The sequence below is a fragment of the Sarcophilus harrisii genome, chromosome 1, assembly GCF_902635505.1.
Source record: "Sarcophilus harrisii chromosome 1, mSarHar1.11, whole genome shotgun sequence".
NCBI classification, from domain to species: Eukaryota; Metazoa; Chordata; class Mammalia; order Dasyuromorphia; family Dasyuridae; genus Sarcophilus; species Sarcophilus harrisii.
In genome coordinates this window covers 498428441-498452601 of record NC_045426.1, presented here as the reverse complement: position 1 = coordinate 498452601, position 24161 = coordinate 498428441, and the positions used below count along the sequence as shown (strand labels likewise).

General features: G+C 34.6%; 1 protein-coding gene across 7 annotated transcripts in view; it reads left to right on the top strand.

The window, feature by feature from the left end:
- DLGAP1 (DLG associated protein 1) overlaps positions 1 to 24161 on the top strand; it is a 1087876-nt gene that overhangs the window by 680247 nt on the left and 383468 nt on the right. For 4 of the 7 annotated variants that reach the window (XM_031953084.1, XM_031952966.1, XM_031953020.1 and 1 more), the window contains one exon: positions 2171 to 3196. In XM_031953084.1, coding sequence (XP_031808944.1) covers positions 2243 to 3196 — 954 coding nt within the window. In that variant the 5' untranslated portion in view covers positions 2171 to 2242. Of the gene's footprint in view, positions 1 to 2170; positions 3197 to 8315; positions 8482 to 8653; positions 8951 to 24161 lie in introns of those variants that run through there. The other 3 variants (XM_012541521.2, XM_012541520.2, XM_012541519.2) reach the window with 2 other exon arrangements.

Genomic DNA, 24161 nt, shown 5'->3' with positions numbered 1-24161 from the left:
ATATATACACAGAAAGAGAAATATAAATATATTTTATATAGGTCTATATCGGTTTATGCATGTTTGTATATGCACATGGACAAAGCTTAAAGTCTGTAAGACTTTCATTTCTTGGACATCCCAGGTAGTTGAAAAGACTCAGGCTCCCTGCACTATCCTTCTGCATTAGGCTAAGCCTTTGTTTGATTAAACTACTGACCTTCTCTCCTTTGAATATTCCAAAATGGTATCTGTGGCATTTTAGAAAGTCTTGTTAGCTTTATAAGGCATCTCAAAGAAAAAACTATTTGCATTAGAGGAAGCTGCTATAGAAGCATGACAAGCCAGGCAATCCATTGGAACTCTGTCAGCAACTAAAGGACACATAGTTTGTTAAAGAGTCAAAATAAAATATGAAGTGGGTCATGATTAAATACCAACTGTGCCATGTTAGAGTAATGAAAACAGAAGTGTGAATTGTATAACAATATTTTCATGATGGTTTTTTTTTCCATTTTGAATAGCTTAATTATTCAGGCAGCTAGGTAGAACTCTGCACTTGGATTCAGGAAGACCTGAGTTCAAAACATGTCTCATATACTTGCTAGTTATATATCTTTGAACAAGTCATTAATTTTTGTCTATTTTCTTTTTTGTAAAATAGAAATAATAATAATACCTACCTTCCAACATTGTAAGGAACAAATATATATAAGATATTTTGCAAACTTTAAAGTGTTATGTAAATATTAGTTACAATAATTATTATTATTGGATTATCCACATCTTTTGTGATTACTTCTCTGCTTAACTTACATTTCTATCACTATTTGATCACAGCTCCTTCACTCAAAGAGAAGGTAGAGAAGGAAAGAATGCCTAATTCAAATATGCCAATTTAGCTCCCAAGTGAAAGAAAGTTCTTGATTCACTGAGTCTGAAATCCTGTTTGTGGATTATCTATGGATTTAATTGATGACACAGTTAAGATTTTCTTTCTTTTATCATCATAGGTAATATGGGATAAAATGTGTCCATAGTTGTGATTATGGAAGCCTAAAGGATCATAGTGACAATATTCTGTTCTTTTTATGCAAAAATAAAATAACTGACTTCACTTACATTAAGGTATCTTCTTTCCTAAGCAGATGTCAAAAACAAAGATAAATTTATTTCAACAAGCATTTATTAAGCATTGACTGCATACTAGTCACTGTGCTAGGTACTGGACATAGAAAGAAAAAATGAAACAGCATTTATTCTCAAATAGTGTAAATTTTATTAAAGAAAACATCAGATAGGTAGAAAGGTAGATTAAATAAATAGAAGGGTGGATGGATGGATGGATGGATGGATGGGTGGATGGGTGGATGGATGGATGGTATACAGATAGATATAAAATAACTTCTTAGAAAGGACACAAGCCACTGGAAATAATCAGGACAGAGATCCTATTGAAAAATAACCTAAAATGAGCTTTTAACAAAGCTAGGGTTCCTCTGAGGTGAAGGTCAGGAAGAAATTTATTTCAGAAACGGGTAGGGGGATGTAGAGACCAAAAAATGGAATGAGGGATATAAAGATCAAAAGGGGGGAATGTTGTGCATAGAAAACAATGAGCAGACCAATCTGAATAGAAAGTAGGATGAGTGAATAGCATTAATTCACTATAAGATCCTAATGTAGCCTGAAGCAAGATTGTGATACCTTCAATGATTAAAAAGAATTTTGGGAGAGGAAGGAATTCATCCAAATCACTTATAAATTGTTTTGTTATTTGTTATAAAACAATCATTTTGTTATTGTTTCTATTAAGCCATTTTAGCCATGTCTGATTCTTCGAGACCTGTACAGATTTTCAGAGACTAATAATTTGCCTATGATCTCCACCAAAAGTTTTAATCAACTTTTATCTACTTAGAGGTTAAAGACATTCTTTACAGGAAATTTAAGCTATAGCCAAGAGTTGAAAGAAAGAAATGTGTCTTTGTTTTACATTTATAAAATGAGATAAATGGACAGAGTGCTTTGCAAGTCCAAAAATACTATATGAATGTGAGCTATTATTATCACTCTTAGACAATAATTATCGCAAGAAATTCAAGATACAGAAAGTGCATTTATGATAAGAAATGGCTGTTTACTAAGAACAGTTTAAATAGTTCATCAGTCTTGTTTTTTATTTTTCTAGGCCTTTCTCAGAGACCTGTCTGGAACATAGCCACATGGTGTAGATGACATTGGCGGTCACTTAGCATCCGCAATGAAAGGATTATCCAGCAGCCGTAGTCACCATCACGGAGTGACCTGTGATTCTGCCTGTGACTCTCTATCTCATCATGCAGACAGGAAGCCATACTTGTTAAGCCCAGTGGAGCCTCATCCTGCTGACCACCCTTACTACACTCAGAGGAACTCCTTCCAAGCTGAGTGTGTGGTCCCCTTCAATGACCCCCTGGCCAGCAGTACCTTCCCCAGGAGGCATTACAATTCCCAGCAAGAGCTGAAGGAGGAATGCGCGCTGGTTCCCCGCAGCCTCGCTAACAAGGCAAATCGCCTTCCTCCCAACCTCCTGGACCAATTTGAAAGGCAGCTCCCCCTTAACAGAGATGGTTACCACACCTTGCAATACAAGAGAACTGCTGTGGAGCACCGTAGTGACAGTCCTGGAAGGATCCGTCACCTGGTCCACTCTGTCCAGAAGCTTTTTACCAAGTCTCATTCCCTGGAGGGACCATCCAAGGGGAGCATCAACGGAGGCAAAGCCAGCCCAGATGACACACAGACAATGAGGTACGGCAAGCGAAGCAAGAGCAAAGAAAGACGGCCAGAACCCAAAGCACGTTCCAACGCTTCGGGATGGTGGAGTTCCGATGACAACTTGGACGGCGATGTCTGCCTCTATCACGCCCCCTCGGCAGTGATGACGATGGGCCGGTGTCCGGACCGCTCCGCCTCACAGTATTTCATGGAGGCTTACAATACAATCAATGAACATGCAGTAAAAGCTTCCAGGAGTAATAATGATGTCAAGTGTTCCACCTGTGCTAATCTTCCTGTCAACCTGGATGCCCCTCTCCTGAAGAAGAGCGCTTGGTCCTCAACCTTGACAGTGAGCAGGGCTCGTGAAGTTTATCAGAAAGCTTCAGTTAATGTGGACCAGGCCTTGGTGAAGTCAGAAACCTGTCAACAGGAGCGATCCTGCCAATATCTTCAGGTAAAGTCTCTGTGGAGTGGCTGCTATTTAGAAGCACTAATTTAATTATGGTTGTGCTCTCTCTTCAATATTGCTTTAGTATAATAGTGGAAAGAACAAAGGGCTACATGGAGAGAAATAGATTCTCTTCTTGGCTCTGTTGTTAACTAATTCTATGACCCTGGGAATGATACTTAAAGTCCATTTATCTTAGTTTCCTCATCAGGTCAGATTTGAAAAATATTAGGACTGTGCATATACTTATGTACATGCAGACTGGGATTTGCCACAGGCATATCCCTCCACATGGCTAGTCTTTTCATTTACTTCATGTTTATTCTTTTATATATTTTTCTCTCCCTTCTTCACTGTCTATTTAGTTGTTACAAAGATCAAAAGATATAAGAATGGTAGTAAACTCTGAAAAGCCGAGGTCCATGTAAATGCAAGGTATCATTATTAATACTTTGCTTTTCTCCTTTCCTAAAAGATATGGGATAAATCTGGAAAAGAAAAAAAGTTTGAAATCTTTTGTTACTTACAAGATTTGGTGTTTTGTAATTCAATGAGGGGTACATGTGGGTTTTCTTCTACTGTAAAACTCTGAAGAGAACTGTTAGGTTTGGGGATGCTTTACCAGTACCTCTGTATTTATCAGTATGTGGGGAACCATTCCTAATAGAGGGAAGAACAGCACAGTGGGAAAAAAACATGAAATTGGGATTTAAAAGTCCTAGATTTGAACTCAGGTTCCTTCTCAATTCCTCTGACATTTTAGATGTCTTCATAAAATGAAGAAATTGTACTACATGAGTTCTATAGTCACCTCCGGCCTTGATGCTATAATCCTATTATCCCTGGCACTTGCTTAAGTGAGAAGGCTTCCTACTGCTCCAGAGACCATATAATCAGAAACTCAACATGGATAAGTTCTAAAAAGGCAGCATCAATAGAATTAAATACAATAAAAGTTAATATATAGTATATATAAATGTCAATATGCAAATCACACACATATATTAAAATTGAATAGTACCTTCCTAATCTATACCCAAGGTCTCTTCCTGCTTTTCTTGGATCTAATATCCTTCTTATTTATTTTAAACAAATTTCATATATCAGTATGTGGAGAAAGAAAAACAGGAGTGCATGAAGACTGCATATACTTGTGTACACGCTGACTGGGATTTGCCACAGACCCATGCTTCCATATGGCTAGTCTTTGCATTTACTTCATTTTTATACTTTTATATATTCCTCTCTCCTTCTTCACACTCCTATTGTGAAAGGAAAAGCAAGAAAATGTGCCTTTTTTGTGGTGTTCCCCCTGACTGTTCTTTTCTGCTTTGAAATCATGGCCCACCTGCAGGCACCATCTCTGCTTTGTAAAGCTATCATGGTAGCCAAAAGTTAGTCCCCCAGAGAAAGGTTAGTGCAGAGGGGCATTGAGCAGTACCTCAGGGTCACATCATGTAAACATTATGACCTCTGTGAAAGAAAACTCAATGAATCAATGAAGCATTTATTAAATACTTAACAATGTTCAAAGTATTGAGTATAGCAATAGAAAAGGCAAGATGGTCTCTTATAAGAGAACTCACACTCTATTTGAGAGAGACAATTATATATAAGAATTATATATAAGAAAATATAGCTATAATGAAGTGATCTAGAAGTCCTATGAGTACATCTAGGATACATATGGCAAGTATCATTAGGTAATATGGCAAATCCTAAGGGCATTAAAGGTGTAGCATCAGGGCAGAACAGATGATAAAGTTCTAAGAAGTCCACCTCTCTAGATGGATTGTAGTCATTTACTTCCAGATTATCCACCAATATAAGTACCCATTTAAATATTCCCATCCCTACCCCCATACTTCCACTTCAAGATATGGCATCTGGAGGAAGTAACAATGAAGGAAAGGCAAAGGAGCAGGATCTCCCTTCTGTCAGCACTCAGCTGCCCTAATAAAGTGACCAGAACAGTTGTCACAAATCACTCTGTGTAATACAGTCATTAAATATGGTGTCATACTCTTCCCCTATAGAATTCCTTTAAGAATCTAATTTAGTTCCACCCCTGAAGTTAGTGACCTAAATAAAAATTTTTGGCAGAGAAAAAAAGGTGGCAGAAACTTTAAGAGATATAAATAACAATTTTTATCCATGACTACTATGTGACTTTGGCAGAGTGTCTATGCTTTAAGTAAATGAATGAAAGGATAGATGGAAAAAGTCTAATAGGATAAGGAGAGGTTGGAAGTGGATTTGAATTTTTCCTTTGCAGGTAAGTTTAAGTCTCCATAATTTCATGCATCCTTCTCTCTCTCTCTCTCCCCATCTTTCACTTTAGAATGAAAATATCTTGAGGTTGGGGCATAGGGAATACAGCTTTAGGGAAATTGTTTGCATATAAATGGAGTACTATTTTAAAGAAATGAAAAGAAAGTTTCAGAAATTTGAGTAGATATGATTCTGTATTTCAGTTATATAAAAAACTTCATGCTATAAAGATTTGAAATTTTCAAAACTTTTACAGTTTACTTTCAAATTTTTGCCTTCATTTAAGTATGAAATCTTTTTAATTCTGAAATTATTCTAAGTCATTAAACATAACAATAATCAAATTCTATCTTGGGGAGCAACAAACCTGACTGGAGAGTAAAAACACCCAACCATTTTCAAAAATAAAAATGAAGCACATATTGTAATTCTGTCCCACCTTTATAATTTTGATGGGATCAAATTGCAAGTAATATTTTGATCATAACACATTTCAGAATTTTAGTGTGATGCTATAAGAATGTGGTGGGCTTTTAAGTGAAATAAATGGGAAGTAAAGTAATTTATAGCAGCTCTTTGACGTTATTCTCTAGCCAAAAGTTTGAAAAATGGGTTCCTGACTTCTATATGTTTATCTGGTAAGGAGGAGAATGAGAGTAAGGAAGAGAGAGGAGAGTAAAAGCAATAGGTCTCAATTGCAAGGAAAGAAGGAAACCTTGAGGAATTCTTCCAAAGGTACAATGATAATCTCTAGCCTAATGACATTTCAAGGCATATTGAAGGTATTTTAATTTATTAAGGGTATTTTTATTTAAAGCCACCAGCTTCCATGCATTGATTCCATTTTTAAACCTACAATATTGAGAGGAATATAGAAAAGTTTCCCGCTGTAGTTCATTTTAGTTCATATGAACTATATAGATTATCAGTTATTAACAGTCATTATTAATTAGAGAGGCAATGTAGTATAAGGCAATCAGTTTGAACTTGAAGCCAGACAAGATATCTGGGTTTAAGTCTAGCTTCAGATGCTTACTAGTTGTTTAACTGAAAGCAAGTCATTTAAGCTTTTTGAGCCTCTCGGTTTACTCATCTGTAAGATGGAAATAGTAATACTATTATTATAATGCAGAATAATGCAGGATAAAGAACACCAGCACCACAGAGATAGCAGTTTAAAAAGAATCAATTACTGATCACAAAGGAAGGTGGAGAATAAGTGCCAACACGGAGCAATCTTGGCTTGTGGCCCACATTGCCCTTGGCCAAGGGTGGGACAGAATGGGATAGTGCCAGATGTAGAATCTTGCAACAATTTTTGCACTCTGATCAAAGACCCAGAGTCCCATGGGGTCAAAACTTATCAAGAGATTTAGGCAAAGAGCCAATTGGCATCAATGGGAAACTGCCCTATCATCAATAGGAGAAGAGAATAGTATAGTTAGAACCAGTAAAATGAGGGTTTTTCCTGACTTGCCTAGTAAAAATAGAGGAATGGAGGGGGGGGGGCAGCAATGCAGAGAATTAACTCTAACTGTGCCATCCAGTAAGAGGTTAGGAGAGGGGACACAATGTCCAATCTTTGTCTTAATTTGCCTTAGCATATATGCATCCTAAGGGAGACTGAGGCTGTACTAGTCAAAGTAATTTTCACTGGTTCAAATACCTATATATTCCTACATCAGAAAGTTGTGAGGATCAACATAAATAACAGTGATAATCACAGACATTTATAACTGCCTTATTTCATTCTTCTTGTTTGTATACACAAGACCTAGCACCGTGTCTTACACACAGTAGGAGATTAATGCATTCTTGTTGATTTGACTGCCACTGCTTTCAAAGTATACAAAACACTAAACATTCATGATTTCTGTGGGTCCTCACAGCAAATCTCTGAGACAGTTTTGGGCACGAAAGCAGGGAGAGGGCTCCCAATATATAAATGAAGAAAATGAGACTTAGAGAGATTTAGTGACTTGCTCAGGATCATGTAGCTAATGTTTAAGGCAGTGCTTGAACAAAAGTCTTCCTAACTCTAAGTCTATTACTTATCCACATATATAAAACTCTTCTGAAATCTTAAAATGGTCTATAAATGTAGACGATTATCATTAGTTGAGACAAGGTTGAGATTTCACAAGCATCTCTTTTTTCATAAGTTTTGCATTTCCTACTAAGGAGATAAACACAATGCATTGTGGACAAAAGTCTGTAGAGCACGATTTTAAAAAGTTAATATTTTAGCTTTTGTCATTGAAATGGATATGTATAACTATAGCATAGAAATGAATATATTAGTTCATTATCCCTTTCTACTTTATTTTTATGTATATATGCCTAGATCTCACTTAGTATAAAAAAATAAGTACTTGAATTATTCGGATTTGCACTATATTTTTCCATTGTACTAGAACCTAAACTTTACATAATTATAACTTTGAAAAGTGTGTATTTGAATACATGCTACACTAATTGGGATCTTGCTGTTTTTATATAACTATAGAAATATATGCACATATATACTCATATTAATTCTCTCAGACCAATAAAAGAATTATTAGATTTTTACTTGACTTGCCAGGATTTATTCTTTTGAACAACTGCTAAATAAACTTCTAGTAAACCAATTGCATGATGTTGTTACTGTGACTATACAGGAAACTGATCAGTTCCATAGGTATTATGGTTCCTCTATGGCATCGATTCAGAAACCCAATATTGCAAGGTTGAAATCATAGCATGTTCTGATTAACACATACAATTGGCAATATGTCCTCACTCACAAGCTGTTTGCAGTTAATTTAAAAAAGGCTCCTCTTTTTTACCAATATTGTTATTTTTAAATGTCAAGAATCAGATGTCTGGTGTTCAGAATTGTTGTACTGCTGCCAGTGACTGTCTCTGTCAGGGGCTGGAGCAGGGACATGGATTTGAAGACATTAAAACTGTTTAATTCTCAGTTGAGATGTGGTTGGCTTTTATACATTTGGAATAGAGCATTTATGGCACATCTCAGGGTAAGTGTTAATTGTAAAGTCTAAAGGTAAATAGAAATAGGACCAAAGGAGAAAAGGATATTTCTTTCTAGATATTAGCTTTTTTCCTTTAAAATCGCAGGACTCTTGTCTCTTCGTGCCTTTTTATATAAGCACTGTGTTTCTTGCAACTGGCATATGAAGCCATTTAGACTAGCAGGATTTTAGATTCCCAACTGTTAGTCTTTTAAAAAAAAATCACCTCAAATCGTGGAGTTTGCGTTCATCCACAGCAGAAGCAGGAAAGAAAAACAAATGCTCTCCGGTAGAAGTACAGAGAGGAGGGGAAAGAGAGAGAGAGGGGGAAAGAGAAAGCAAGCAAGGAGACAGAAGGAGAGAAAGCACTCTGTTAGAGATGAAATTTTAAGAGAGGAAAATGATCGACCTTTTTAAGGCTGAGTGGGTCTCTTCGGTTTGTGTTCACGTTTCAAGAAATGGAAGGAATGACCAGGTCTGGGCTAAACTCTTCTGTTTCTTTGCATTTTGTGTCAATGTGTTGTTGCCGGTATTGTCTTTTTCATTTTTGTTTCTGCTAAAACTAATGGGTTAGTAAGGGTAAAGTAGCCAGCAACTTAATGTGGGTATAAGACAGTAAGAAAACAAGTCGGAACATCCGATAGGTTTAAATCAGTATCTCCATGGGGACTTTTAGATAATATTTAATTGACACAGATGAGCTAGTAAAGTGTCATGAGAGGACATTATCTGTGCTAGGGAATAGATATGGGAACAGCCAGCTTTCCAGGGCAGGAAGCTTAATGCTTACAATTCTTTTGCTATGTGATTAAATATCCTGAAAGAGTGTTCTTTTCTGGCTTTTTTTTTTTTTGTCTCCTTAAATAAGGCATGGCAAAAGATTGCTTAAGAATTCTTTATTAAAAACATGAATCAAGGATTTTGTTTTCCCTACACATATAAATAATAGCTATTTTAAAGTATCTTATTGTATAAAATTCTGATCTTTGTCCAGTTATCCTTCTTTCTTTCCCCTCTATTCCCTTGCCACCACAATACACACCTCATTTTTGGACAATTTGAATGGGACTAATTGTGTTAAAAGCTACTTCCTGGAAAATTCATAACAGTGTTGAACAATTCTCATAATAACTTTGACTTACATGATGTTTCTCTGCTGCTTTTTTCCCAAAGATTTTAGCTGAATTAACATTTGTTCTCTACTCTTAATTTTAATTACCTTTATAGCCAAATTAGTGAACGTCATGATTCTTGAATGTATTTGTTTTTTGGTTTATGTGTACTATTCCCTGGGACCTTTTCATAATTAGCTTGGTAGAAACATCTTTTCCTCCTTTCTCACTGAATAAAAAACAAGCTTACTTGTTATGAACTGGGTTTGAACATGGAGTCAGTACTCAGTGAATGAAATTTAACAGTTCTCAGTCTAATCTTATGTTAGCCCTGTCCAAGGTCCTGTCTATACATGTTCTACATTTTTTTTCTTATGATAATGTCCAAATCCTATGGGAAACCAGGGAATCTGAAAGGTTCAGTAACAGCTCAAAGATCAAAAGTGTGGGAAAGACCTCTTTGGAAGTAATCAATGTGAGAATTCATTATTATTGATCTGTAAATCCAATATCATAAATACAGTTTATTGTATTTGAAAAGAATTGAAAAGAAACTAGGGTAAACCAAAGCCAGTTTCTGTATGTATTATGATATAGTTGATTTCTTCAGGTTACAATCTGGTAATGAAGATAGTTCAGTAATATTAACCCTTAGTATAAGATATATGTATGTATATGTATCTTCATAACAGGGACTGTTTTTATTTTTTATTGTTCCCCCAATAATACAGTTTTTGTCAGTTTTAGAAAATAGATAACTGTTGTGTATTGTGCTATATTCACATAATATTTAACTTGGAGATAAAACATAAAACACATTTGTTTCTTTGTTTTAATGTGCACTGTACTTTGAAATGCCCCTGGGAGCCAATGACAAAGATATATATACAAATGCGGTTAGGCTGATTTTACTTTGGTGAAAAGATTCATTTTTTTTCATGACGTTGCAGGGCTGTTAGGGGTAAGAAACAACTTTTCTTTATAGCCAATGAATAGCAGGTGTCAGAAAAACCTGTTACTTATGATTTGTATAGATGATGATTTTTATCTGTGTTGAAAAGTCTGAGATCCACAAATCACCAAATCAATGTGCTAAAGAATTAAAGAGAAATATTCATTTCAGTCAATCCAAGGTTACCAATATTAGTTAAGAGAAAAGTTAGTATTGTGACTGATTTTATAGTGATTTTGTATCATGAGTCTGAAAGGTTTTCAGACACAGATATTTCTCCTTCCTGAGAAAGGATGTGTGTGAATTGGGAATTTTTATTTGTGTATTAGTGTCCAAGTGTTGGACATTTGGAGTCCAATATGTCACAGAGGGAAATAGTAATGGCCTTATTTTTTAACTGACATACACATGTATATATCTCATCAAAACATGATGTGTTTTGTCTAAAACTTTAGAATGAAATCTCTTTACAGGCAGAAATCTTGTTTCTTTTATCTAAATGTCATGTACAATATCTTATGCACAGTTACTATTCAATAAGGATATAACTGGTTTCCCTCCTAACCTCAATCCCATCCCCTGTTCTTCATCTGTCAAACTGAAATAAGAGTATATTTTCTAAAGTTGAAAGGGAAAAAACAAGAAATTGGAAGAAAGGGATAATGGAAAAAAGAGGAGAGCTGAGAATTTTGCAACTAACTAAAAGACATTGTTTTTATGCTACCTTTGACACATTTCTTATTTTTACTCATTTTTATTCTGTTCCTTCTTAAAGAAAGCACTTGGGACCAAGACAAGAACTATTATGAGTCCCCTGATCTTCTAATTATAGACATTTTCCTGAGAGTATCTCTGAAAATGGGATTTTTCCATTTACTGAAGTACAAGAAGAAACTCTCTCCCAGTTCCATTTCATTACAAAATGAGTTTGGAGAGTAACTAGAGACTAATACCTTTTTTCAGGGGTTATACATTATTATTCTATTCCTGGGCTTTCTTTGTCTATCTTTATTCATTCAACAAGAATTTATTAAGCTCCTACTATGTGCAAAAACAACCTCAGGAACTTACTAGCTTCATGATTCTGGGCAAGTAGCTTAACTTCTCTGAGCTTCAATTTTCACCTATGAAATGAAATATTAGATAAAATGGTCTTTAAAATTCATTCAAACGCCAAATCTTATATTCATATACCAAAAATCATACTTTTGGCTTTGAGTGGAGGGACAAGACACAGAAAGAGAAAAGGAGAATAAAAGTCAAAACTTAAAATATAAATATGTTTTGGTTTTGAAGGCTTAAAAGGGGCACACACAAACACACACACACACACACACACACACACACACACACCATTCCTTAAATAATTACTGGTGATTTGTAAATACAAATCTACAAAGGACTGTGGAGTATTTTAAACTTACAAAAGAATGAAATGAATATGGCTTCACAGTTCTCCTTCCTTCAATCCTAAATTTCCACCTGCTTTATTTTCAGGAAGTCAAACTCAAGAGGAAACAAATAAACAAACAAAAAAAAGAAAATAGAGCAAATATGTTTAGGATTGTATTATCTAATCACTTACGGCCATTCCTTTCCAATCCAATCCAGGACCTTTTCTAGACAGAATGGTGAAACCTGTTGCCATAATTTTCCACTAAAGTTCTCCAAAGTGTAGTCCTTCTGCCCTCCTATGCCTCATTCTCTTATTAAATGTTTGGTTTAATCTGACTATTGGAGAGAATGCGATAATCTCATAGGAAAGGTTCCTAATTTGGGTCCATGGGATTTCAAGAGGTCTGCATATAGATTCCAGGAGGTTCTTAAATGTGGATGGGTTTTAAAAAAAATCATCTTTATTTCAATAAAATTTGTTTTCTTTGTAATTCTGTATATTTTATATTATGCACTTAAAAATAATATTCTGCAAAGGGGTAAATAGGTTTTACCAGATTGCCAAAAGGGTCTATAATATACCAAAAAACGTTAAGAACCTCTGCTTATGATCTCTCTTATATAGTACTTGCATTTTATTGCAAGAGGAAAGCTCTTTAAAACCCAAAGGAACAGATATCCTGAAGTATCCTAAACAATTGGCTTAGGGAAAATATATGGGGAAGATTGGATGTGAGGAGAAGAGAGTTTCCCTTTGAAGATATTATAAAGCAAGTAGATCATTGTTTTCTCAGTCAAGATACATATCTTCTTAAGACTGATGCCACTCCCTCACCACCACCTCCTTCTAGTAAATGCTTTTTTACTAAAGGACTTTACAAGCAACAATAACTTCCCACTTCCCTCTACCTCAGACATTCAAAAGAAAAAAAAATAGCTCCTCTATGTAAGAAAAGCTTGGGAAACCTTATTATAAGTTATTTCCTCCTGTATGGCCCAAATCCACAAGTTGGAATATAGTCATTCCACTGAATAATGAAAGGGAAATGTAATGCAAGACTGGATAGTAACCTCCACATTTCTTTCTCCACTTCCAGAGCATACCACCAACTCACTTTCTGACTTTGGACAGTTCACCTGAACCATGGTTTTTTAACCTCTTTTGTCTTATAGACCCCATTGATAATTTGGTGAAAATCTATGGACCCCATCTAAGAATCATATTAGTCTTCTACAATTCTAATAAAAGAAAATGATATATTTTAGTTAGAAGTGGGGAAAAACAAAGATATAATTTTTCCCATTCATGTTCAGTATCTTTGAAATCTATCTTGAACCCTTTGGATCTAAACAATCTATACCTAAAATTTTCTTAATCATTAGAGTAAAGGAACAAGGCTGATCTTTGCATCTGCTTTTTACTGTTGTTGTTGTTGTTGATGCTTAAGAGAATATATCTTAATATATATATAATTATAATTAATATATCTTAATAATCTCTTAAGAGAATTGTGTAGTAGAGTGAGTCAAGGAATACCAAATGCAAAAAAAAAAAATAGCTACCTTACTCAGCTGTGACTTGGACCAATTAACCAGATTGCTTGCTATCTCAGTTTCTTCATTGGCAAAATGGGGACTTTAATAAGGACTTGTGATTTTTTTTTCCCTTAAGAGTGAGGGTGATATTAATTAGAAGTAGGAAATCAAAAAAGGAAATATATATGTGTATATATATATATATATATATATATACATATATATATTTAAAGTGTTAAATTATTTTGAGAATGGTTGCTATACAAATCCCAAAAAGTACTATCATCCATTTAGCTTATATGTAAGTGTGTAACATGTTATTTATTTTGCTAGGTCTAGTTTTCATTTAAACCAGGATTAGGAGAAAAGAAATTGCATCAGTGATGAAAAATGACCTTCCATATGAATAGAGCTAGCTAGGGGCTTAGACTATTTGAGTCTGTGAACAAATAAAATAAAGTTTTTGTCTGTGGGTGAAGAGATAACAAAGCCATTGATCTTTTAACAGCTAAGAATCACTGGGTCAGGTTTCTTATGGTTCATTATTAACCAAGGGAACACAAGCTCCCCTGGTTTCTTCAAGACCTCTGTTTGCTCAGACAATACCTACTTTTGGGTTTACACCTTAGTTCTATGGGGACACAGCTGCCTTATTCAAGCAAGTCTTGCTGAGTCAACAGGACTCACTTAATTAAGGGGAACAGCTGTAGGGTTACTGGTTGTGTGAGAAGCTTTTCAGTTCTGTTCTATCCAAGACCTCACCACCCTTCCACACTTCCATTATTAAAAGGCACATCAAGTTCCCTAGGAATTGCTTCAGTTCCACAGCTCTGAAAGATGAGCATCCTTCAAAAAGCTCAAGTAAAAGATAATAGCAGCGTGTATACCTTTCATTCCTAAAATCTATAAATGCTGACTCACTAATCACCTTGCTTGAAAACCTGGTAGGATTATTCTCATAAGACTACAGAAACTAGAATGACATATGGAACATTTTTGCCTTTTATTTATCATGCTAGTAGAGAATAACCATAGAGTATAGGCTAAACTCAAAGGTTATCCTTTCACAATATTTTTCCTAATCTTTTTTCTTTTTTTATTTATTTTACTTAAAATTTTTTAAAATTTATTTTATTTGAAATCTAGTCTTTTTATGTTTGTAGACCATTTTGATGTTTACCATCACAAGTGAAAATAAATCAGAAACTCATTAAAATTAATAAAAAGAGTTGCACTTCCAAGAAAAGGGGGGTAAAGCATAATCCAAAGGAACAGTTAGTTCATTAATTATTATTATGACAGTGTTTAAGGAGACAATTTCTTAATCACAAAACCAGGAGTACACATTTTCAAATGCTTCTCACATTTCAGTTTATACATCTTAACAAATAGTAGTTTACAATTGAGGTGATACTCTTTGGTAGTACTTAGTCCTCTTCTAAATCTCCCAGATATTTATGTGTAAGATTAGTGCAGTTTAAAATCCATTATTGTACTGCCAGTAGGAGGATTAATCCCACTAATCCAAATTTACTAATGTAAACATTTTTGAGGAAATTCCAGTAAACTGAATGTGTCTTTAAAGGTCACCTAATGTAAGCCTATTATTTTATAGACCTTCATAAATTGACCCTATCCTTCCTTTTTTATTTTTTCCTACATTAGCTCTCTCCCTTTTATTCTACAAAAGTACCTCAGGCTTTTTTTTTTTTTTTTTTTTACTGTTCTTCACTTGCAGAAAGACACTCCATCTACTGACTGTGAGCATTTTCACTGTTTGTGCTCCATGACTGGAATTGTCCTCTCATCTCTGGATAATGGCTTCCCTGGTTTACTCAAATCTTAACTAAAATCTGAAAAAAGAAATATTTCCAAGGTCCCCTTAATGCTAGTGCCCTCCATCTGTAATTATCTCCAATTTATATTTACATATCTTGTTGGCATATAATTCTCTATATGTTGTCTCTTCTATTAGAATATGGGAAGAAATTTTTGTCTTTCTTTGTATTCCCCTCAGTTATCACAGTGCCTTGTATATAGTAAAGACATGATAAATGCTTGTTGAGTAAATGAAGAAATTTAGATACACATAGGTGAAGAAATTTGCCCAAAGTCTTATGACTAAATATCAGCAGGGCTTAAATTGAAATCGTCTTCTCACTGATAGTACAATCCAGTTTTTACTACATCATGCAACTTTCTTGTGGATGGATTCCATGGTGCTTTTTCTTGTAATTTTTAATTCATTTATATACTCAACAAACATTTATTAAATTCCTTTTGTATATAGAGCTGTTTATACATTTGAGGAAAAACTGAGTAGAGATAAATTTGCCTGCATCCTCATGGGGAGTTTATCGTGTATACTATGAGGAAGATAATTCATAAAAACAAATCATTATAATACAAAATATTATACAAGTAGGTTAGAAAATTTCAAAAGTGCTGCTACATGTCCAAGCATGAAGAAAATTACTAATCAGAGGACTCAGGAAAGGTCTCCATAAAGAAGATTATGTTGGGGCAGCTAAATGGAGCAGTGGATAGTACCAGCCCTGGAGTCAGGAGGACCTGAATTCAATCTGGCCCCAAACACTTAACACTAAGTGGCTGAGTGACTCTGGGCAAGTTACTTAAGTCCAATTGCACAAGAAAGAGGAGAGAAAGAGAGAGAGAAATTAAAAAAAATAATAACTTACATTGGAGAAGTAAAAAAATATTGCATCTTGCCAGGGTATGTTTTGGGCATAGGAGAATAAGATAAGATATCTCAAAACGTTTGGATTTTGTTCGGTGGCAATAGGGAGCCACTGAATATCTTTGAGTAGGAAATATTCTGGCATCAATATGAAAGACAAGTTGGTGAAAAGGGGAAAGTGGAAGAAGGAAGAGTGATTCTGAAATTATTGCACTAATTCAAGAAGTTAATCATGAAAGTGTGGACAGTGGCAATAGACAAGAAGTAAAATACAAAAGAAGTTTTATCACAAGAATTGATTAGATTAAGTATAAAATAAAAAGGAAAGAAAGAAGATTTAAAAATAAAACCAAGGTATTCAATATAGGAAACAGAAAAATGATGATAGTACAAAGAAGAAGTGAAGGAGGAGCTATATTATGGAAATGCTTTTTTCATTCCACAAATTCAAAAGTTAACTAAATAAAAAAGGAGGAGCAAGCTTAGGATGGAAGAGAGAGATATAATAAATTCAGGAGATACAATAAAACATTTGAGATACTAGAGGTAGCTAGTAAACAAGTAGAAATTCAGGACTAGAGCTCAGAATTGGAGAAGTCAGAATTGAACAGACAGAATCATGAGTCACTTGCATAAAGGTAATAATTGAAACTTCAGTGGCCATGAAAAGAAAAGAAGGCCAAGGATAGAGCCTCAAGGAACCAGCCCTTTAATAGAGGGCTGGAAAGAGTACATACACTAGAATTAGTTAGGAAAATATGAAAAAAGCCAGAATAATGTATAGGAAATGGTCTTCAGCAGTGCCAAATGCTGCAAAGAGACTAAGAAAGATGATAAATATTTTACCTCAGTTCTGGGGACAGAAGCCAGGTTTGAAGAAATTGAGGCAAAAATATAGAAGAAGGCAGAGGCATTAGATATGGAACATTTATTTTTCAAAATAAATTTGGCAGTGAAGGAGAGAGAATTAAAGCTAGATAAGTTAGAAAAATCAAGGAAAGATTTGCTCTAGGATTGTGAAAATTTCATCATGTTTGTTTATAATCACTAGAAGGAACTATAGAAGTAGAATCAAGAAATTGTGAAACTCAGAATTTAGTCTAACCTATATTCAAAAGAGATCCTTACTATAAAATACTAAAAGACCTCCAATGAAAGAAAAGCCACCCTTTTTCTAGGCAGCCCATATCATTATTGAAAAACTTTAGAAGTTTAGCTTAACTCCGTTTAAATTTGCCTCCACAACTTCTGGTTTTTCCTTTTGAGAATAAACACAAAAAATCCAATTTCTGTTCTACAAAGTAACCCTTCAGACTCTTGAAAAAAAAATTTTCTTATTGCCCTCTCAATCTACTCCTCTCCAAACTAAATATCCCTAATTCTTTCAACTTATCCTCATATTACATGGACTTAAGACCTTTCAACATATTCATTACAATCTCCTATATGCTTTACGGCCTATATAATCTTTCTTAAACTATGGCACTCAGAACTGAACACAATAATTCAGATGAACTTAACTAGAGCTCAGTTATATTATTATATCATCTCCTTTTTCCTAAAGATTAACCTCCTAATTTTGCCCAGTATATCATAAGCTTTTAGGAAGTGCCACATCATGGGAAAACTGGGACATTGATTCATTGTTGGTGGAGTTGTGAACGAATCCAACCATTTTGGAGAGTAGTTTGGATCTATGCTCAAAAAGTTATCAAACTGTGCATACCCTTTGATCCAGCAGTGTTACTACTGGGATTATATCCCAAAGAGATTATAAAGAAGGGAAAGGGACCTGTATGTGCACGAATGTTTGTGGCAGCCCTTTTTGTAGTGGCTAGAAACTGGAAACTGAATGGATGTCCATCAGTTGGAGAATGGCTGAATAAATTGTGGTATATGAATATTATGGAATATTACTGTTCTGTAAGAAATGACCAACAGGATAATTTCAGAAAGGCCTGGAGAGACTTACACGAACTGATGCTGAGTGAAATGAGCAGGACCAGGAGATCATTATATACTTCAACAACAATACTATATCATGACCAGTTCTGATGGACCAGGCCATTCTCAGTAACGAGATCAACCAAATCATTTCTAATGGAGCAGTAATGAACTCAACCAGCTATGCCCAGAAAAAGAACTCTGGGAGATGACTAAAAACCATTACATTGAATTCCCAATCCCTATATTTATGCACACCTGCATTTTTGATTTCCTTCACAAGCTAATTGTACAATATTTCAGAGTCTGAATTCTTTTTGTACAGCAAAATAATGTTTTGGTCATGTATACTTATTGTGTATCTAAGTTATATTTTAATATATTTTAACATCTACTGGTCATCCTGACATTTAGGGGAGGGGGTGGGGGGGTAAGAGGTGAAAAATTGGAACAAGAGGTTTGGCAATTGTTAATGCTGTAAAGTTACCTATGTATATATCCTGTAAATAAAAGGCTATTAAATTTAAAAAAAAAAAAAAAAAAGAGAGAGAGAAAGGAAGCATGGAAAAAAAAAAAAAAAAAAAAAAAGGAAGTGCCACATCATACTGTTGACTCACATCAAGGTTGTTATTCTATAAAACATCTGGATCCTTTTTAGATAAATATGCTATCTGAGCATACCTGCTCTGTTTTTGTACTTTTGAGGTTGATTTTTTGAACCCAAGTGTAAACTTTATTTTTACCCTATATTTAATTTCATCATATTAGATTTAATCCATCGTTCTTACTTGTCAACATCTTTTTTAAAATCTTAATCATACCCATATACTTAGCAATAAGGCAAAGAAATAAGATCACAGAAACTCATATATTTAACCAAATGCAATAATAATAAATACACTACAACCATCTGCCACCAACTTCTGTGGAGGAAAGTGGTCATACCCAAGAAACATGACAGAGGAAAATCCATATGCTTGAGCTGGTTTGCAACTATGGGCTGTAGACTCTGCTGTCATTAGTCTGTTCAGGAGCATATCTCTCATGAAGTGCTTCCCCAGTAATTCTGCTGACTCTTGCTTTTCTTTATCTAGGCAAATCTTCTATTTTGTCAACATTTTTTTAATCCTGATTGTATCCAGTGTTTTACTAGTCCATGAAGCTTGATGTCATCTGCCAATGTAATGAATAAGGCATTTGCAACTCATCCAAATCATTGATTGTGTTGAACAACTGAGGGCTGAGCAGAGATATTAAAGGTACCCCATCACGTCAAAATTGAATCATTAACAGCTACTCTGAACCTAGCCAGTCAACTAGTCCTTAATCCATTAATTGAATCATGTCTATTCTTGCACTCTTTTCCAACATAATAGCAGGAGATATTTTATTAAATGTTTTCTAAAAACAAGATAAACAATATGTCCACTCTCCCCTTTAATTACCACCATATTAACTATTATAAAAGGAAAGTCTGATATTATCTGTTCTTGAATCATTCATTTTGGCTCCTTGTAATCCTCTCTTCTTTTTCTGAATTTTCATTAACTATCCCTTTAGCAAGTCATTCCCCAATTTTCCCAGGAATTGATGTCAATTTCACTGGTCTAGGCTTTGCAGATTCTGTTCTCTTTCCTTTTTCAAGACATTATTTGTCTTCTTTCAGTCGTATGGTACATATTCCATTTTCTATGATCCTTCAAATATGAGTACTTTCTCTGGGCTGGTGAATTGAATTCATCAAGGGCATCCAGTTCCTTCCTCACAGTTCTTTATTTATCTTGGATATCAACTCCCTATTAGTCATTTTTTCCATCATTTGTTCAAAAGTCATTCCCCTTGGTAAAGAAGACAGAAGAAAAATATGAATCAAACACTTCTTCCTTCTTTTTGTTGTCATTTATGGTCCCCTCTACCCCAAACATAGATCTTAGTCTTTCTTTGACTATTTTTCTCCAGATATAGCCAACTATATATTCTTAGTCATGAAACAGTCTTAATTTTACAGATAAGAAAATGGAGGCACAGAAAGTTACAAGTTAAAACGTTATAAGCATGTAAGTAGAATTCAAACTCTGGTATTTTGATTCTAGTCCAGGGATTTTTTCTGCTACACCGGTCTGTCTAAAGAGTATGGTAAATCTCTACAGAAATACTCTGTTCAAACACAGCTAGAAAAATGCACCTAAATTTTCATGGGGGGTTATAGGAAATAAGACTGTAAAGGTAAGCAGAAATCATATTGAGAAGAGTTTTAAATACCACACTTATGATTTTGTATTTTATCCTAGAGATTATTGAAGTGGAAAAAATCTAGAGGCATGAAGACCACTTAGGACTAATAAAAGACGATGCACATGTAGACCTAAGTAGAGGGAGTTTGAGTGAAGAAAATGGGATAGATACTAAAGATATTTTGAAAGTAGGGTCAAAAAGACTTGGCAAGTTATTGATTGATTATGAGTTTAAGAAAGAGAGAAGACTTAAGATGGTAATCTGGAAATCTGATGTTTCCATCAACAGAAATCTGAAAAGATGGATTCAATAGAAAATATGAGTTTTCTTTTGGATATGTTGTGTTTTAACGTTATTGTGGGACATCCAGATTATATCCTGACAACAAAAAGAAGGAAGAAGTGTTTGATTCATATTTTTCTTCTGTCTTCTTTACCAAGGGGAATGACTTTTGAACAAATGATGGGAAAAAATGACTAACAGGGAATTGATATCCAAGATAAATAAGGAGCTGAGAAAAAGGAACTGGATGTCCTTGATGAATTCAATTCACCAGCCCAGAGAAAGTACATAGTCACTCATATTTGAAGGATCATAGAAAACGGAATATATTCAGAATTTTTCTGAAGAGTGGTGATAATATGGAACTGCCACTATCTTTACCACTTAGCAATAAATATCTACTACTATCCAGTAGTAGTTATTAAGTAGATATAAAATAATAGGTACCAATTAAATGCTTAGTTTGTCTGATATGCAGATTTAGAAATTATTGCATAGGAATGAAAATTAAATCCTTGGCAAATAATGAGATTACCAAAAGAATTGAGGGAGAGAAGAGAACTGAAATCAGAGCCTTGTAATATGTTTACTTCATGAAAGTTTGGCTTAAAAGGAATAGACAGATAGCACAACCAAGAAAGAGCAGTATCCCAGAATGAGAAAGAAGAATGTACCTAGAAGAAGGATATAATCAACAGTGTCAAAAAAAAAAAAGAGGTCAATAAATTTGAGAACTAAGAAATTAATGAGAAAAACTCAGTAGTAATTATGTCATTAGGTTCAATTGGGACTAAAAACAATATTACAAGGAATTTAGAAGAAAAGGAGAGGTTAAAAAAGAGGTAATTAGTATAATTTTTTCTAAGAGTTTGACTGTGAAACGAAGATACAGAGGATGATAGCTTAAAAGAACAGCAATGTTAAGCAAATGATTTTTAAGGATGGGAACTGTTGGATATGTCAGCAAAGATGGAACCAATGGATAAGGATAAAATTAAAATGAAAGTAAGAGAGGAATTTATAAACCAAACAATATCCCAAAAGAAAAAGTAGGATATGGAATAAATAGCACAAATGGAGGGATTGGTTTTGATAGGAGAGAGCCTTCTTCATAAAAGGCTCTATATCTTCTTCATCAGAGTCTGGATAGGGACGCAAGGAGAGAATTTGTGTTGATAAAGAAGTCTTTGGGGATGCAGAGTATAGAAGGAGAAGCTTATGATAAATGGTCTCTATTTATATAGCAGATTATTGCATAACCAATTATAGATGATAACCAGATCTTATTAAATAATGATGACCAGATCATAGAAGCTTCCAAGGACTAATCAGGTACATGAATCCCCACAAGCCATACTGGAATTAACATGATTCTATCTAGTACTTCTGAATCAGGCAAAGATCTAGAACTGTTTTAGAGCAAGTTTGGAAGAAGGAGATTTTTTAAGTGCTTCTAAACCTTCAGTGTACCTTCAAGATGGTCTAGGAAGTTCTATGGATCATCTAGAAGGCCCTTGAACCTGGCCAGACCTGGCACTAAGGAGAACTGGAATTTATTTTGAACCTGAAGCACCTGAACTTTTTTTCCTAAATTTCCTTAAGGTAAAAATGGGAACACATTTAGAGAGATTGACTTTGTAGGGACTAGAGATATTCCTTCTTGCAATTCTTAGTTTAGTGATATTCCCCCAAATACCCTGATCTCCTCATTGAGAAGCCATTACCAATCTCTCTTCCATGAATTTATATAAAACCTTCACATGTGAATTTCACAATATCCTTGTTATGAAAAATATAAAAAATAATCTTATAAAAACAATACAATAGATTCTAGACCTCCAGAAAATTGTAGCTTTCCAGACAGAGTATCTGACTACTCAGCCTTGTGCACGTAGACAGCTAAAAGGAAATCTCCTTTCAGGCAGATGCTATCTTAAAATTTTCCTGTGAGGTGAAACTGCTCCCTTCTCTCATGAGTTATCAAGAGTTTGGCTTTGTTTCATAGCTAAGGGCCTTTGCAATAGCAGGTTTGGGCAAAGTCCTTTAAGTTTCTAATCCTGAACTCTGAAAATGACTCCCTAATCATCTGCCTCAAATGTTTCCATGTAAAATCTCTCATTTCCCCCATAACACTCCCCCAGCCTTCTAGTTGATTTTAGGCGACGGCTTCCTGTTCTCCCACCTCTTGGAAGTCTTCCATAGCATATTGAACAGACACTTTTAGTTGAAACACCTATAAATAGCGGATTTTCCTGCTTTCTGCCTACTCTCTATGGCTTTCACAAAGAACTGAACAAAATCTACCTAGTAACAAGAACTCGTTGATAGGGTTATCTTATGAGGTTTAAAGAGAAAAAAAGGAGAGAGAGAAACCCATAGGATGGAAATTGTAATGTACCAGTTACCTTGCCACATATTCAACCTTACATAATCATTGTACTCCCAAAATAAATATTTTATTACATTTCATACAATATTGAACTGAATGTTTAATCAAAATGAATTCATATTCTGAATTATTATTTGCCTTAGCTTTCACATTACAATTTTACAAATTATATGTAATAAATAAAAAGAAGTCTCTTTTGTGTTTGTTTTAAATAGCTATACTCTGATTAGAAGTCAGCCATACCCAAGATTAGCCATTTCTGAGCTTAACTTCTTCATCATTTGCCAATCAATCTATTCCTTATTATCCAGTCATTCCTCTTCTCTTATATGTCTTCTCTCTCCACAAACATCTGTAGGACCAATCTCTTCGGTTGGCAGCACCACTTATGCATACAGTACATTTCAGTTTCAAAAGGAAGGGAAACTAGTAGACATGGGGTGTTCAGAGTATCAACAAAAGAGTACTTGAGAGTCATTATAACCTGAAAAAATAGACAATCTGTGATTCTGTGATCTGTTCTTCATGAAATCATAATAGACCACTATGATCCCTGCTTTCTTTTCTGAGTGTGCACTAATCATACATTTTAGTAATATATTCTAGATTATGGCACAAATTAAAATCAAGACTCTACCTGTAGTTTGCAAATTCTATTACCTTATCCTCGAGATATACTCTGAGTTGAGATAATTTATGTAAAGCACTTAATACATTTGAAAGTACTATATAAAAGAGTAACTATCATTTGTTGCACTTTAAACTAGGCCATTATATTACTGACATGATATTGTATTTCACACTATAATTTTCTGCTTATTTTCTGCCATATTTATATACTCAATTTCTTCATAGTGTTTTTCTATGATTATAATAGCCTGTCCCTGTTCTTTGTGCTTAATTATGCTTATGATCAACTTACCCATTGGGGGGGGGGTGTTAAGAAAAGTATATTTTTTCCCTTAAGAATCCTAGCTACCATTATATGCTACTTGTCTACATAATTGAGCATCTTGACACTTTAGAGATGGGAAGGCACTTAGACAGCATTTAACTGATCCTTTAATTTTTTAGACAAGAAAACTAATGTCTGCTCAATTGCCAAAAATTTAAGTGCCTAATAAGTGATAGGCACAGACGGCA